At 45.4% G+C, this 18,628-nt stretch overlaps 1 protein-coding gene across 3 annotated transcripts in view; it reads right to left on the bottom strand.

The window, feature by feature from the left end:
* Positions 1–18,628, bottom strand: part of kdm4a (lysine demethylase 4A) — a 76,715-nt gene that overhangs the window by 21,689 nt on the left and 36,398 nt on the right. For all 3 annotated transcript variants that reach the window (XM_033028817.1, XM_033028816.1, XM_033028815.1), the window contains exons 13-16: positions 10,407–10,585; positions 6,612–6,828; positions 3,001–3,077; positions 1,082–1,137 (exon numbers count right to left, since the gene is read on the bottom strand). In XM_033028817.1, coding sequence (XP_032884708.1) covers positions 1,082–1,137; positions 3,001–3,077; positions 6,612–6,828; positions 10,407–10,585 — 529 coding nt within the window. The remainder of the gene's footprint in view (positions 1–1,081; positions 1,138–3,000; positions 3,078–6,611; positions 6,829–10,406; positions 10,586–18,628) is intronic.

The raw sequence follows: 18,628 nt of genomic DNA on the forward strand, positions 1-18,628 counted from the left end.
ATCCATAATCCCCTCCAAACAAGTTACCAAACTCAGGGAACTGGGTTTCTGTATATCCTTAACTTCTTCATCAAGAGAACACAATCAGTACGAATTTGCCACATTTCCTCCTCGATAATCATCAGCACAGTGACACCTCAGCTGTGTGCTCAGCCCCCGCTCTAGTCATTGGATACATGTGACTGTGTAACCGGGCACAGATGCAACTCCATGTTTAAATTTGCCAACTGCACCATTGCTGGATGAATTACAGATAAAAATTGAGTCAAAGTATAGGAGGTAGATCAATTGACTAATTGAATGCTGCCAGACCAACAACCTTGCTCTCAAAGTCAGTCAAATCAAGGAACTGATTACTGACTTTAGAAGAGGAAGGCCGAGGGTCCCAAACCTATCTTCATCGATGGGTTGGTGGTGGAGAGAGGCAACAATTTAAACTTCTTGATGTGCATATCTCTGAAGATCTGAGCAGAACCAGATCATTTTCATAACCTATATTTAAGATTAAAAGTCCATTTAGTTTTTCAAACTAATGCACAAAATCATTTGCCACCCTAAATAATAGCTTTATATCAAGAAACAAGAACAGAAGAATAGAGCGATAGAGGCAGCATTCAGAGGGATAATTCAAGAATTCAGTAAATTACCAAATTCGGAAGAAATAAATATTACTCCAAACACATTGTAATCCCATAACTCAAGACAGAGTGGGAAAATATCTGTAATGCCTCGAGAGGCCCACACTCACTGAACTTGCTTGCAAGCAAGAAAAATTAGAAACGGGCATTGAGAAAATGCAATCAGATTGCAGCATACATTTAGACACAAGGAACTGCATACGTTTGTTTACAAAAAGACGGGACACAAAACAACACCTATCCTTGTTCTCCAGAGATGCTCTCTGACCCGCTGAGTTATTCCAGCACTTTGTGACTTTTTTTTTTACAGCGTTAATTTGTCCTATTAATCTCTCATGTAAATAAGTGAATTTGCTTTGCAGCATTTAAGGTAAAGATTTCAGGAGAACATTTCTTTATACATTGTATTAAGATTTAACACGTACATTATGAATTACACTGACCTGTTATCGGTGGTTTTCTGAAGAGCACCTCCCCGAAGGGTACAGAGACAGCAATCCTGTACAAATGCAAAGGATGGAATTATATACTATTGTAACAGGCGAAATATAAAAACAGGTCCAGTTCTCACAGAAAAAGGAATAGGAAAGTAGGACAGATGAATGCATGGCTGTAGAATTTGTGGAGGGGGCAGAGATTCAGTTTTCTGGATCACCTGGACCGTATGGCAGAGATGATCTGTCCAAGAGGGACAGATTACACTTGATTTGGAGGGGGACCAACCAAATGGTGGTCAGATTTTGCTGGTGTTACTTAGGATGGGTTAAATTAAATTGGTAGGGGGACAGGATCCAATGAGGTAGGTGTGAGGCTGATGGTTGGTTCAGAAGTGAATTTCAGAAAGTTCAGGAGATACTGAGCAGCATGGTAGGGAGCAAGTAAAGACTGTTGAATTAAATTGCACATTTCAATGATAGAGGCCCGATGAACTCTGATAAATTAATTCAGGGTGTGGATAATTATGTGCGACCTGAACATTTAAGCCATTATATAAACCTTGCTAAGATGGAGACAAGACTGGCAGCTCAATGTTCCAAAATGCAGGTGCAATAAGTGAGATACAGGTAGGGTAAAAGAGGAGGAAGAGTTGTTTTCTTGATTAAGGAGAACATCACGGCAGTAGTCAGAGATGACATCCCTGAAGGATGTTCAGTGAGGCTATATGGGTGGAGCTGAGAAGTAAAAAGGGAATTGGGATTGTTGCATAAGCCCGCAAATAAGGAGCAGACATTAGAGGAACTAATAAGCTGGGCTGCAAGACTAATAGGGCTGTCATAGTAGGGGATCTTAACTTATTAATTATAGACTAGCTCTACCTTAGACCCAAGGGTTTCGACGGGGTGGATGTGTTAAGTGTGTTGAGGAAAGTTTCCTCAGGCACTATGTAGAGGGTCCTACAAAGGAGACTTTTTGAAACTTTCACGTTCGCCCAAATTAAAATTACAAAGGAGCAGCCAAATATCGACTGTAACGCATTGGCTTCAGCATTCAAATACTATCATACCACATACAAATTGTGGTATTTGATTGTCTAACAGGAATGTACAGCAGTAATTGCAATAAAACAGTAGAGAGTAGAAACCAGCACCTAATTATAACATTGAATTTTGTCTCCCAGGTTATTTGGACACAATGCTAATGGCAGGAATTGTAGAGATCAAAACCATTACTAATCTTACAAAATCCCCTCAATTCAAGAACAATCAGAGCAGAAAGTTATTAATCGTAATTTGTTTGTTAAAAAAAGTTTGGAAGGGAAAAAAAGGGAGCAGAAGATCATTTAGCCAGATATGTATTGTTAGAAAAATAAAAATATATCAGGATGGGCATAATTACTTGGGGTAAAAAAAGAATGATTTTGCAAAGTCAGCAGTTTTATGAAAAGAGCCTCATGTTTAACAAATCCAAAAGTTTTTTGATTAAGGAATGGATGTACCCGAAGATAGCTCATGGATTCAAGAGTTGTTTTAATGTATAGGTGCCATGCAAATTTGAAGGATAATGTATGGGCCGGAGGGCAATCATCAGCATGGAAAGGTAATTCATTAAAATACAAAACAGTTGGAATAAATTGAGCATTATGAAGTTGTTAGATCGATATAGTTCTGGCATCATAATTACAGGGTTGGCTTCATAGCGTTGTTTTGGATTGTCAGTGCCTCAGAATCTGATTCTCAGCACCAGAAAGGATTTACAACTTAAAATAACAGGATTTATTGACTATTTTTAAATTCGAAACACTGGATACCTGTGGAGGAGAAGCTGTTGTTCGAAATATGGAACAACGTTTCTGAAAAATACATTACTACTGCACATTGAGCGATTCCTTTAACAAGGATCACAATAATGATGTGATACTTACTTCTGACAATGCATTAGCAGAACACCTTGTACAGGTCCAATCATCCGTTATTTTTTCAGGAGCAACTCCATAACAGCCTTTTGAAACAGAAAAAAAATATTTGTTAATAGCAAATTTCCAACTCAGTTAGCTTATTATAACGATCCTTAAAAAGGTTAAAACATTCAACTGAAGGTAAAATCATTCAAATCATGCCTTAAGTTCATAATGGGTATGCATGGTGAAACAAAGGGGAAAGAGATGCTTGTATCCCATCACAACAAAACAAAACACAAGTCAATGATTAAATATAGTGGTATGGGAGGCAGTCATTTGGTCCTTTTGTCAGTAGTCCTATTACCCTCCCCTTTCCCATAAGTTTGCACATTATTTTCTTCCAAAGGACTGTACCAGTCCCTCATTTGCAATCACCACAGCTTGGCAATGGATGTCAGATACCAACCATTACACAAGTCCTTTGATTCTTTTGCCAGTCACCTAAATAGTATCTGTTGTTCCTACACTCTCCACTAACTGAATCCATCTCTGTAACTATTTAGAGCCCTCGTTATTTGAGCACTTCTATACTGTCTCCTTCTAACCTTTACTGCTTCAAAGAAAACAAGCCCAATTTGTGCAGACTTCCCCCTCTAACATGTCCTTCATCCCCAAACCACTCGAGTGGAAGCATCTCTTCAAGGCAGTTATATTCCTCCTAGAGTATGTTGATCATTACTGAGATATTCCAGTTGTAATTACATTTGCCTACAGAGCAAATAGGTCCACTGAGGATGCCATCGCCACTGCTCTTCACACTGCACTGACCCACCTCGAACACCCGGGGAGCTATGTGAGGATGCTTTTCATTGACTTTAGCTCCGCCTTCAATACCATCATCCCCAGCAGACTGGTCACCAAACTCATGGATTTAGGACTCCCCCAACCCATCTGCCTCTGGATCAAGGACTTTCTGTCTAACCGCCCCCAGACCGTCAGACTGGGCCATCACCTCTCCACCCCCATCACACTCAGCACCGGCTCCCCACAGGGCTGTGTGTTGAGCCCCCTCCTCTATGCCCTCTACACCCACGATTGTGCCCCCGCCCACTCCACCAACACCATCGTCAAGTTTGCGGACGACACGACTGTGGTTGGACGTATCTCAGGAGGAGATGAGACAGCCTACAGGGAGGAAGTCCAAAGACTGGCAGCGTGGTGTTCAGACAACAACCTCATCCTAAACACCACAAAAACAAAGGAAATTATCATAGACTTCCGTAAGAACAGTGCAGCCCCCAAACCCCTATTCATCAATGGGGACTGTGTGGAAAGGGTCTCAGACTTCAGATTCCTGGGCACACAAATTACGGAGGATCTCTCCTGGACTACAAACACCACCACAGCTGGCAAGAAGGCCCAGCAGAGACTACTTTCTGAGGATCCTCAGGAAAAACAACCTGGAGGAGAAGCTGCTGGTGTCCTTTTACCGCTGCTCCATCGAGAGTGTGCTGGCGTACTGTATAACCACATGGTATGCCAGTTGCTCTGCAGCGGACAGGAGAGCCCTTCAAAGGGTCATCAACACCGCACAAAAAATCACTGGCTGCCCACTGCCTTCCCTGAAGGACATCTTCAGCTCTCGCTGCCTTGGCAGGGCAGCCAACATCCTGAAGGACCCTTCCCACCCTGGACACAACCTGTTCCACCTGCTGCCCTCTGGCAGACGGTACAGGTCTTTCAAAACTCGCACAAACAGACTCAGAGACAGCTTCTACCCCATAGCCATACGTGAACTTAACAATGCAAAATAAGAAATAACACTCACATTCAACTGAATGGTTCTACCTCAGCTGCTATTGTTATTTATCTGTAATTTTTTTAAATTTTTTTTTATATGTATATATTTTTACCTTTTCTTATATATTTAAAATTGCTCTTGTGAATCGCACCGTGGGATTGAATTTTAAATTTCGTTGTACCATGTGCAATGACAATAAAGAGATTCATTCATTCATTCATTAGAGCTATTTTAATTTTATGGTTCAAAGTACTTTGAACCATAAAAGACATTTGAAGACATACCTAATTACTTTTCTTATCTATGCCTTCATATAAAGCCAATTTCACAATCTGCCCTCCCTTCTTCAAAGACTAACAGTTACACATTTCTAGGTATCTTTGCTTTCAACCTCACTTTGGTAAAGTCAAAGTCAAATTTGTTTGTCACATGCATCAACGAAGGTGGAGTGAAATGAATTTGCCATCAGCGATACACTTAAAAAAAGAACACACAATACACAAAAAAATTTTACACAAACATCCACCACAGCATTCTTCACTGTGGTGGAAGGCAACAAAGTTCAATCAGTTCTCCTCCTTTGCTCATCCATGGTCGGGGCCATAAACCCTCCGTAGTCACCGCTACAGACGGCCAGATGTACAGGCCCCCTTGTGGGGATGATCTAAACTCCAACGTCGAGGCGGTCGAACACAATCCGCAGCTTGGAACGCCCGAATCGGCACTTTCCTACCGGAGGCTTCAGGATGTTATAGGCCACAGGCCAGCAGTCGGAGCTCTTCTCCGTTGATCCCCGGCAAGGGATCCCAGACTCCAGATGATAAGTCAACGCCATGCCTACGTCTTGAAGACTCATGATGTCAGTCACCAGGCCAGCGATCGAAGCACTCCTGTCTGGCGACCCCAGCAAGGGTATGCCCACTCTGCGATGGAAAAGTCCACGCTGCGTCCACTGCTGAAGCTCCGGGAAAGGCCGCGCCAATCCAAGCTGTTGGGCCACGAGGGAGGCGACATGGAAAAATTTGCCTCTCCATCGAGGAGGCGACCGAAAAGCGGTTTCCCCCTCTTTTCTCCCACCACCCCCCACGCAAGACATACCGGAGAGACACCTAAACTAACATTTGGACACACAAAAAACCCCCCGAAATAACGAACACACTGCTGGCAGGGTAGCCGGCTCGCAGCGCCCCCAACTGTACTGAAACTCCTTGAAGCATTAATTGCAAATTGACACTCAGTCTGAAGAAGAGTCTCGACCCGAAATGTCACCTATTCCTTCGCTCCATAGATGCTGCCTCACCCGCTGAGTTTCTCTAGCAATTTTGTCAACCTTGCTGAACTAATAGGAGACTCGTCCACAAAGAAAAAATACAATGGGGCAGGTTTAAAAGGTTCGAAGTTCTAGATCATTCAAATACCAGCCCAACTTCTTATACCAGGAAATGCACAATGGTTGACTAAATGAGAGAGATATTTAGGATCCAAACTAGGTTTCCCTTTTCAGATCAGATTCACATTTATTGTCACATGCACCAATTAAGGTACAGTGATATTTGAGTTACCATGCAGCTTTCATAGAATAAATTAAAAAATTGTTGCTCAAAACTTCGACATTTACACTTCCAAAGTTAGTGGTCACAACAATGTGGTTACCAATTCCTAGAATGTTTGATGTCTAGCAACATTCTAAACACAGCAAAGCAACAAGTAAACAACCAGATAATTTGATGCCCACTGTGAAGTAAATATTTAACTGGCATCATGGAGAGAACTACCTATGCTTGTCCAAAGCTTTCTTTTTTTTGCTAGAAAAGAAACCCTATGCAACACTTACTTGCATGAACGCAAACACAGCACTTGGCACACGTAATCAGGGCGCTTGTTCCATCTTCCTCGATGTAAGAGGTGGGAAGGCTCATATCAACATGGTCACTTCCAGATGTGAAGCACATCTCTGGAACCAATGGCTTACTTTTCATTTTGTTTTCAAGTCTACCTGCATCCAAATGTTGGATTTTGTTTCTGAAATTGTGACCTTCTTGACAGTCTATCTATTAAAAATATAGAAAAGGTAATAGATAAGGGAAGAAAATCAGTTAGGCACATCAGAACACTTCAAAAGAGTTCAAAGTTATTTCTGCTGGTCATGGTGTACAAAGAAATAGCAAACTACCACAGTATCAGGAGTAAATATCTAGCAAGTTGTTAAATTATACAAATGAATTTCAAGGTTCACTGCAGTTAGGATAAAAGAAAATAAATTTAAGCAATTGCTGAAGCATCAGTTTAAGGTGATATTTATTAATCCAATTGCATTCACGGGCTAAAACAGCTCAACTAAATTAATGGTAAGCCCCCCCAAGTCATGGCTGACCGTGGGTGACGCATCCTAGTTGTTGGCTGCTTGCTCCAAATCTCAGAGCAGCTGCTAAAGTAACCAAATGTGTGAACACATGATATTTAGTCTTTATACCATAATAATGCATACATCACAGAGCCCACGCACAATCCAGAAATATTTTATCAACTCAAGACATTTAAAGATTAAATAAATACTAAATTTAAATTATCAAGAGCTCACTAAAGATAATTCAGGTTTTCACTTTTTTGTGTGTTCATGTTTTCTTAAAATGGAAACATTCTAGCAAGAAAACACAAATGCACCTTCAAAACATTGTGCCGATGACTCGCAACATTGTGCGGTTTCATTGAAACTCTCTGGACTAGGATTGACCATCCAAAACAAGGTAAACCACAATGAGATACAAAGTTTTTAAACAAAAGATAGGAATGTTCATGAAGAAACAGAGAATAACTGTTCTAGAAGATCAACTTGCAGCATCAACTTGTGCACGTGAAGTTTCAGGCAGCTGCTGAACAATATAGTTTAAATTTAAAATAAAATCAGGTTTCTGCTGGTGATGTTTAAATACGTGATTTGACTGCAGAAATCACTATATTTTGTATTTACATAAGAATAGAGCAGCCCACAGCCCTTTGAATCTGGTGTGCCATTTTATGAACAACTCCATGTCTATCCATGGTAACATTTCACCCCTTTTTTTTTTTTAATCAGAAAACTATTTTCTTTGGTTTAAAAATATTGAAAGATGTTGCTTTGAACTTCTTTGAGAAAGAGTTCCAAAGAGTCAGGGCCTCGCCTCAAATTGTCGATTTAAACAAAAAGGCGACTCTTTGTCCTAGATTCTCCAACAAGAGGACACATCTTCTCAACATCCAAGATCACTTCACTCTTCAAATTGCCAAGGGATATAAACCTAACCTGTCGCAAGACATCCAACCATTCCTGCTATCAGTCTAGTAAACCTCCTCTGACCTATTTCCAACATATTACCATTCTTTCTTGAATAAGGAGGCCCACATTGAATGCAGTACTCTAGATGCATCTCATCGAAGGCCCCTATAACTGAGGGATAATGTTTTTAGTATAGCATTCAATTCCTCTTTAAAATTAGTTTTGCTATTTCACTGTATCTGCATATCTTCTGCATGTCACCACCAGTTTACCCGTACAACTTACAACTCAGAATTCAGCAATCATTCATCATTTAGATTATATACTTATAAATTGGTTTATAGATAGATAGATAGATAGATATGCCTTTATTGTCATTCAGACCAAAGTCTGAACGAAATTGCAGCAGTCATACATATAATACAATAAAAACAACAATACACACATATTAACATCCACCACAGTGAGTCCACCCAGCATCTCCTCACTGTGATGGAGGCAAAAGTCTTAGGTCTGCAGTCTCTTCCCTCCTTTTCTCCCTCTGTGCTGAGGCGAAACCCCCCGGGCGATGTTATAAATCAGTCCCGCGGCTCAAACACCGCGGCCCGGGGTGGTCGAAGCTGCCGCCCACCAGTCCTGCAGACGCAGCCGCTGGCCCGCGGCCGAACCCCGAACTCAGGCCACCACCGCCAGAACACCGTCCCAGCCACCCTCACGTGAGTACCGTGCCGTCTTCAGCCTCGGGCTGGGCCGCCCCTGACATGGGCGCCGAACCTCCCCCGGGCCTGGCCGCCCCGACATGGGCGTCGCTTCTTCCCCGGGCCGGGCCGCCCCGACTTGGGCATTGCTTCTCCCCCCGGCCGGGCCGCCCCGACTTGGGCGTCGCTTCTCCTTCTGGCCGGGCTGCCCCGACTTGGGCGTCGCTTCTCCCTCCGGCCGGGCCGCCCCGACTTGGGCGTCGCTTCTCCCTCGGGCTGCGAGTGCCGCACCTCCCCGAGCTCGGCCGCTCCGACGGGAGCTTCGTTCCACCCTTGGGCTGGCCGCCCTCACGAGAGCTCCACAACCTCTCACGGGAGCACTGTTCCAGCCCTGAGCCGGACCGCCCTCACGGGAGCGACCTCAGGGCGAGTCCTGACGGGCTCTGCCTCCGGAGCTTCGAGGTCATCAGCTCCATTAGGCCTCAGCGCAGACGGAGGCAGAGAAGGGGAATACGACAAAAAAGTCGCATTCCCCCGCAGGGAGAGACTGCAAACCCCGTTTCAATCCCCCACCCCCCAAAACACAAACTAAGAACCAAAAACTAGACTAACCAAAACAAAATAAACAACACAAAAAACACAAACAAACGGGACTGCCGGTGAGCCGCTGCAGCCAGAGCTGCGCCGCCACTCCGAATTATAGTCAGAAATCAAAGACTGCATCCATTTTCTTACATTATATTCAATTTTCCAGATCTCTACCCACTTACTTATTCCACTCTCTCTGTAACCTCTTTATGCTCTCTTCATTTCTTATGTTCCTACTCATCTGTCTCAGTAAATTTTGCAGCCACAATTATTCACATCACTATACAGAATTATATCAATTTGAGGTGCAGCACCAAACTAATTTCATCTTATTAACCAGCAAAAGGCCCAGTTCAGCCCCCATTTCCTGTCAACCTGGCCCCGGCAAATAACACTGTAGTCTAATGTATCAACAGGAAAGTTAGCGCCTTCGACTGATTCAGAGCAGCTTGTTTTGCTATGATGGGCCTAGAACGATAGCAAACTATTATTCAGCAGTTTAGGGTACTAGCCAATGCTGAGACCATTGAATAGACTTACATAGCTCAGAAACTTCACAAAAATGGAGATTAGTTTAAATAATTTACATCAAAAGACTGAAAATATTATTAATGGGAAGTGTAACCAGCAGTCACATGAGGCACCTTTTACACAATATTGCCAGAAGAAAACAAAAAGATCACATAGCAACTCCCAACATCTTAGAATCAAGAAATTCATTACATATGAATTTTTGCTAAGAAATATCTTGAGGTACTTTTGAGTATTCCATAACATTGTTATAAACAGAACTTAAATCAATGCAATAGCACCCAGTTTAGATAGTGTTGTAACAGTGGCCTCTTGTTTACAAAATGCTTCACAATGAACAAGCTAAAAACAAAATATCTTCATGAATTTAGAATAGTTACTCTTTGCGTAATTCATGGCCATTCAGCAAACAACTAGAACCTGAAGACCTTGTTTTTTTCAGTTATACAATTTACAATCTTCTACATTTCAATGTGATCTACAGCATAAAGGAATCCAAAAAGAAATCTTTCATTCAATTTCAAACACCGGAGAGGAAATCAAAAAATATACCAACCTGGTTTAACTGGAAGAGTGCACAAATGGAACAGTGAGGTGCTAGCTGTGCCATTGTACTGTTGTATTCTCGTTCTGCGAGAAAGTTCTGTGGGCGGTTTTGCCAAAGATGAGCGAGTGGTTTAGCCCAAGGTTCTGACTCCATCGGATCATCTTCTACTGCCAACAGATCTGGCATTTCTGTCACAAAAAGTAAATAAAAAGTTAAAAACCTTAACAATAGGGATTTTGAATCCAAGTAAAGATTACAAATCATATATATTTCTAGTGCAGTCAATCTGATGCAGTCCTGAGCTCTTTTCTTGCTAATTTTCCTTCCTTCTCCAATTCGGTCCTTAATCAATTCCACCTGGGAACATAAATGCTAGAGCCTGTAAATCATGACACATCTGGATACTCAATGTTACAAATCTTTTTCAATCCTATATAATCCTTTACAACTACTAACTAGTTTCTTAAATTCTTAGCTTCTAAATTATTTTCTTATTCTTGGGGTGGTAGAGTTGCCGCCTTACAGCGCCAGAGACCCAGGTTCGATCCTCACAATGGGTGCTTGTCGGTAAGGAGTTTGTACGTTCTCCCTGCGACTTGTGTGGGTTTTCTCTAATACACCTCTTCTTCCCACACTCCAAAGACGTACAGGTTTGTAGGTTAATTGGCTTGGTCTAATCGTAAAAATTGTCTCTAGTGTGTGTAGGGTAATGTTAATGTGCGGGGAACGCTGGTCGGTGCAGACTCGGTGGGGTGAAGGGTCGGGCTGTATCTCTAATACTAAAATGTCGTGAAGAAAGACCATATCCAATTGGGAGTCTAATTATACTAGTAAATTATGATCTATACTTTTTGCATGCAATGTGTCTTTTACTTCAGGTCTACTTTTTAACTCAGACTACATACCTAACTGACAGTTTCAGATGGCATGAACTGATATTCGCTCGTCTTGAACCAAAACACACAACAAATAAAATGGAAAATCATTTCACATGCAAGCTTCCAAAATGACAATGAAGCTCAATACCTGCTTGATAGACAGCATCTGATCTTCTGGCCAGGCAAGTTATATTGCTCAGGACTTGTTGAATTCAACAATTTCAAGTTTGTATCAGAACTGGCTACTCTGACAAAAACAAAGTCACCCTTAGTGGCGCCACCTGGTGGTCAAGCCACTTACTGATTGAACCTTCATCACCAGAACTGGAACGATCACGTGACAGGGAGATGACAGTTGACAGTTGGAGCTGACAGTTGGAGATGAGAAGCTCAGCTCGAGCCCACGAGTCAACAGGCGTGTGCTGGTCCTCTCAACGGCAACAAGCATTTAACTGTTCTCCTAACTAAGCGCGCGTGTGTTCAACCACTAATTCACAATGCTTGATTTACTACATTGGTGACCCTCGACCATCCCAAACGGCTTCTTTTGGATTTTGATAATGGACGCAGATGACAACCCGGCCCAGCAGAACGCAGTCGCTCTCAAACTGCCCGTTTTCTGGACCGCACAGGCACACGTATGGTTCCAACAGACCGAGGCCCAGTTCAATATTCGACGCATAACCGCCGATGTGACCTAGTATTTCTACGTGGTCGGTGCGTGGGACCGAGGCACCGCCAGACACCTCATACATTCACCTTCGCCAACCGCCCGATGATGGCAAGTACGAGAGCCTCAAAGCACTCCTATTGCGCACTTTTGGGCTCATCCGTCGCGAATGGCCTGCCCGGCTCCTTCACATGGATGGGCTCGGCGACCGCACACCGTCAGGTGCTGATGAGTGAGATGCTCTCACTGATGGACGGACATCAGCCTTGCCTCCGATTAGAGCAAGCGTTTCTGGAGCAGATGCCGAATTTCGCCAACCCCCAGCAGCTGGCTGAACGAGCGGACGTGCTGTGACAGGCCAAACAGCAGAATGGTGATTCCATCAGTCGGGTCTCTGCAGTTCCCCGGCGGTCCCAGCGGCCATGCTGCCAGCACAATGTCGAAGCCGGCAAAGGTACATGGTGCTACTACCACTAATGCTGGGAATCCGAGGCCCATCGATGCTTTTCTCCCTGTACGCATCCGGGAAAAGCAATGGTGGCTATCGTGGTCGGCCAGAAACATCGCCTCAGCTGGGATCGCCACTTTGGGCATCGTTTCCTCGACGATACGGGAGCAAAGGTCAGCATATTGCCCCCGTCGAGAGTCGACACTCGTTCCGGTAAGTGAAGGCCTTCCTTGACCGCCGTCAACAGCATCCCCATCCAGACGTACGGTTCCCCTTATTTTTGGCTCCTGCCACTTCACTTGGCCTTTCACTGTCGCAGATGTCTCCCAACCGTTGTTGGGCACCGATTTCTTCCGGGCACATTCTCTGCTGGTCAATGTGAAGGGACAATGCCTCGTCCACTCTGAGACTTTCCAACCCATCTCTTTGCGTCCCACCGTTCCCGCTGCCCCCACCTCGATTCGGTATCTTCTGCTGAGACGGTGTGTATGCTCAGATACTGGCAGACTTCCTCGACATCCTAATTCCTCAGTTCCAATCCGCCCACTCCAAACACGGCGTGCTGCATCATATCCCCACCACCGGACCACCGCTCCACTCACGGGCACGCAGGCTTCCCCCGATAAACTGCAGCTTGCCAATAGACAATAGGTGCAGGAGTAAGCCATTTGGCCCTTCGAGCCAGCACCGCCATTCAATATGATCATGGCTGATCAAGGCCAAGGATGAGCTCCAACAAATGGAGGACATGGGCATTGTGCGTCGGTCAGACAATCCTTGGCCTTCTCCCCTTCACATGGTCCCTAAAGCGTCTGGGGGCTGCAGGCATTGTGGGGACTACCGCTGTCTTAATAACGCCATGATCCCCACATTGAAGATTTCACTGCCCATCTGGAAAGCACAAAATTATATTCAAAAATCGACTTGGTCCGCAGTTACCATCAAATTCCTGTGCACCCAGATGACGTGCCCAAGACCGCAATCACACCCTTTGGCCTGTTTGAATTCCTCAGGTCTCAAGAATACCGCTCAGGCTTTCCAACGCCTTATGGACATGGTAGGCCGTGGGTTGGACATTCTGTTCGTTTACCTGGGTGACATTCTCGTTGCCAGTCGCTGTTGTCAAGAGCACTGCACGCACCTCCGGCTACTTTGCCAGCGGCTGAGCAAAAACGGCCTGGCCATTAATCTGGCTAAGTGCCAGTTTAGCCTTAATTCAATTAATTTCATTGGTCATCACGTCACCCAGCATGGTGCAGTCCCGCTCCTGGCCAAAGTTGAGGCCATTTTAAAAAAATATATATTTTTTAATTTATTCAATTATTAAAAATAATATTACACTACAATAAAACAAGCCAGAACCCACCACCATAATACAATACAAACATGTATCCATAATAAACTACTACACAACTATGATACAATCCTTATTGAGGATACATTCAACACCCTGCGGAGCCCAGCGGTCCCGGAACTCCCTCAGGGTGCCCGCAGACAGGGCGTATTCCCTTTCTAATCCCACCCGGGCACGGACGTAACCCCGGAAAAGGGGCAGGCAGCTGGCTCGGGTAGAGCCCTCCACCGTCTGGCGCCGTGACTCGCGGATGGCCAGGCCCAGGAGCAACCCAACCAGGACATCTTCAGCCCTACCCTCTCCCCTACGCACAGGGTGTCCAAAGATGAGGATGGTGGGTGAAAAATGCAGCCAGAAGGCAAGGAGCAGCCCCTTTAGATATTCAAACAGTGGCTGCAGCCTCACGCACTCCATGTACACGTGGTACACAGACTCTTCCAGCCCGCAAAAGTGGCAGGCGGCTGGCGAGTCTGTGAACCGCGAGAGAAACAGGTTGCAGGAAACACCTCGGTGCAATACCCTCCACCCCAGGTCCCCAATGTAGAGGTGGAGAATCACTGCGTAGAGGGACCCCCACCGGGGGAAGTTGAGGCCATTTGGCAGTTTCCTCAGCCTTCCATGGTAAAAGGTCTCCATGAGTTTGTTGGCATGGTGAATTTCTAACATCGGTTCGTGCCAGCGACTGCCAGGATTATGCGGCTGTTGTTCAAGTTCCTGGCCAGCAAGCAGCGGGACCTCGAGTGGGATTCGGAGGCCACGGCCGCTTTCGACGGCTCAAAGGAGGCGCTAGCATAGGCAACGATACTGATCCATCGGGCTGAGGCTCCAACCGCCCTGACTGTGGACGCATCTGACACTGCTGTAGGTGGAGTACTCGAACAGCTGATCGATGGCTGCTGCCACTCGCCTTTTTCATCCATCACACACCCTCCGGAACAGAAATACAGCGATCTTGACCATGAGCTCCTGGCGCTCGACCTGGCCGTCCGCCACTTCCGTTATTTCCTTGAGGGCAGACCTTTCTGGGCCTTTACCGACCACAAGCCCCTCACATTTGCTTTCGTGGAGGTCTCCAATCCCTGGTCCGCACGGCAGCAGCGTCACTTGGCTTACATCTCCGAGTAGACAACCTGTCTACCAGCACATTGCGGGTAAAAGCAACCAGGGCACCAACGCGTTGTCCTGCACTACCATCAATGCCATCCTCAGTTTAGCCCAGGGCACCGACTATTCGGCCCTAACAGCTGCGCAGCAGGACGATGAGGAGATGCATGCCTACCGCACTGCCATTTCAGGCCTGTCCTTGGAGGATGTACCGCTGTGACCCGCTAGCACCATGGTCCTATATGACATCTCTACTGGCCAGCCTCGGCCCATCGTCCCCGCGGCTTGGCGTCACCGGATTTTCGATTCTTTCCATGGTTTAGCCCACCCTTCCATCCGGTCAACGACGGCGCTGGTAGCGGCAAAGTTTATGTGGCACGGGTTGCAGAAGCAGGTTGCCGACTGGGCCAAAGGGCGTGCATTCCCTGCCAGACATCTAAGGTCCAGCGTCACATCAAGGCGCCGCTGCAGGATTTCGCTTTGCCGCGCCGTCGCTTTGACCATATCTACGTTGATCTCATGAGCCCAATACCACCATCCAGGGGTGTCACCCACCTTCTCACCATTGTGGACCGGTTCACGCGATGGCCAGAGGCTGGCCCGCTCGCCGATATCTCTGCCGCAACATGTGCCTGTGCCCTCACTGCTCACTGGATCGCCCGTTTTTGGTGTGCCGGTGGACATCTGGTCAGACCGCGGCACGCAGTTCACCTCTGCATGACCCAACTGCTGGGTACACAGCTGCACCACACCACAGCTTACCATCCACAATTCAATGGGCTGCTGGAACGTTTCCATCAGCACCCGAAGTCCTCCCTGACGGCACAGCTCACGGGCCTGGACTGGTTAGATGAGTTGCCGTGGGCTTTGTTGGGGAGCCGTACTGCTGCGAAAGAGGATTTGGCTACTTCATCCGCTGAGTTGGTGTACGGCGCACCGCTTACGGTTCCAGGGGACTTCATCCCAGCAGCACGTGGGCAGCAAAAGCCTCCTTCAGCTGCGCTGGTGCATCTCCGTGAGCGGGTGGGCCAGTTGTCCCTGTACCAACCTCTCGCTATGGACTTACTACTTCACACGTCCTGCCCACCCTCAAGGACTGTCAGTACGTTTTCCTTCGCAGAGACCCTCATCAAACCCAGCTACAACGGCCTTACGAAGGTCCTTTACGGGTGCTGCATCATGGTACCGCGACTTTTGTGCTGGACATGGGGGGGCAGACGGGAGATTGTTTCAGTGGCCCGCCTTAAGCCTGATCATGTCGACATTGATCAGCCGGTGCAGGTAGCACAGCCCCGTCATAGGGGTCGGCCGCTTGGCCTCCTGCACCCACCCTCGCCTCTGTTGGTGGTGCCTCTGAGCACGGACCATGTGTACACGCGGTCTGGATGCCTTACTGGGGCCCCTGCTCATTTTCATTCCTCCGGTTCTTGGGGGGGGTCATGTGGCGCCACCTGGTGGTCAAGCCACTTACTGATCGAACCTTCGCCACTAGAACTGGAACGATCACGTGACAGGGAGATGACAGTTGACAGTTGCAGATGACAGTTGGAGATGAGAAGCTCAGCTCGAGCCCACGAGTCAACAGGCGTGTGCTGGTCCTCTCAAAGGCAACAAGCATTTAACTGTTCTCCTAACTAAGCGCGCGTGTGTTCAACCACTGTTTCGGTAATAAAACCCGTTTGATTCACAATGCTTGGTTTACTACAACTTATGATATTATATTACCTCAATATCTCTCCACAAATGCTGGCCTAAACTACTAGATTATTAAATTTATTTAGTTTACTGACTGGGTGCAATGAAACTCCTTGTTCAGATAAAGCTCACAGAGTAATTCATATACATACAATAATAATAATAATAAATACAATATATACAAGTGCAAACAGCAGAATGGTGCAAGATTCCAGTGCAAGCAGTACAATAACAGAATAACTGAATGGAGTCAAGTTAAGAATAAGAGCACATGGTGGCACCTCTGGAAAGGATACATTCAGGATTCTAATAGCGCCAAATAAGTTGTTCTTAAATCTGGACATCCATGTTTTTAATCTCCTGTATCCTTATCCAGAAGATAGAAGAATAAAGAGGGAATGGCTAGGGTGACAGGCAATTTTGATACTTCCAGCCTTCCTAATGCAATACACTGTGAGCAAATAGAAGGAAGTGTTAAACCTGTGAGAAAGTGTTCATCACTTTCTGCAGTTCCAGGTAGTCAAAATCAGAGCAAATGCCATACCATGCTAAGATGCATCCTATCAGAACATTTCTACAGTGCAACTAGAAATTTGAGAGAATCCTTGTGGACATGCTGAATCTTCTCGACCACTAAGAAAGTAAATACGCTGATGCAATTTCTTGATCATATCAGTGTGAAGGCACCAGGTTTGGCTGTGGGGTTATAGATGTCTGAGAACTTGAAGCTGTTAACCATCTCCACAGCAACTTTATTGATGAGGACTGTGTTGTGTTCACTTGCCTATTTTCTTCGGTCAACAACCAACTTTTTTGTCTTTTTGATGTCAAGGCTAGGTTGTTGACCTAACATCTTATCCTTATGTCCCATCACATTAGGATATCAATCTCTTTCCAGTACTACATCTCATCGTTGTTTTTGTTGATCATTGTCATTGGTGGACTTAAGACATCGAGTTGGCATTGAACTTGGCCACACAATCATAGGTATAAAAGACGAGCAAGGAACTGAGTACACAACCCTGAGGTTCACCAATCTTGAGTTTCAGGACAGAAGAAATGTAATGACCTATTCTAACAACCCGAGGTCTGCCTCTTAGTAAATCCAGAGACCAGTTGCAGATGAAAGCCCCAAAGGACAAGATCAATATCTATTGAGATGAGCATATTCTGTATTATAGTGTTAAATGAGCTGCAATCAATGAATAGCACTGACATACATTCTTATTGTCAAGGTGCCAGAAAGCTGATGTTTTCCTGTACGCAAATTGCAAGGGTATAGATTGTTTGGAAGACTGGTGCAGATATTGCACATTACCAGTCTTTGAAGGTACTTCATTGATTCACTTCATGGTCAAAAGCTACTGGGAGGTAGTCATTGAAACAAGTTACTTTATTTTTCTTGCAGACACAGAAGTGATGCAGATGGGGACCATTGACATGAGAGGCTGAAGATGTTCGAAGACTGTGGCTAGATGATTGGGGAACAATTTCAGAATTCATCCAGGAACTTATCCAGATCAGCTGCTTTCCTAGAGTCTATCCTCATGAAAGCAGACCTAACTTTTGCCATCAAGATGTTTGGGACAAAGCCGGTGGAGAATGGAGAAACGAGTCTTGGGTAACTTCTAAAATAGGCATAAAAGCCATGGTGCTCATCCAGCAGGTAAGGTTGCTCATCTGGCAGAGACGTGTCATTACCAGAGATCCCTCCCCTCCTCCCCCCCCCCCAACCCCCATAAACTTCAGCTTGTAGCCCACAATGATTTTTCAGGCCCTGCCAGTCTCCTGGCACTGATTCTCTAGCTTGTGATGGAATCCTATCTTTGCATCCCCGATAAAGGGTCATCCTTTTTGAAAGCCTTTGATCCAGACTTTGGTACGTGAATCTCCCTGTTCATCCAAGGTTTCTGGTTAGGGATAGATCCAGAATGCTGTCGTCAATGCATTTCTCAATGATACTGATGACAACCGAGATATATTCATGCAAGCTGGATGAATTAGTCTAAAACATATTGCAGTCCAATAATTCATGACACTCCGCATGCAAACCTTCAGCCTTCATAGACCACAGCTATTTTA

The sequence above is a fragment of the Amblyraja radiata genome, chromosome 10 (assembly GCF_010909765.2).
Source record: "Amblyraja radiata isolate CabotCenter1 chromosome 10, sAmbRad1.1.pri, whole genome shotgun sequence".
NCBI classification, from domain to species: domain Eukaryota; kingdom Metazoa; phylum Chordata; class Chondrichthyes; order Rajiformes; family Rajidae; genus Amblyraja; species Amblyraja radiata.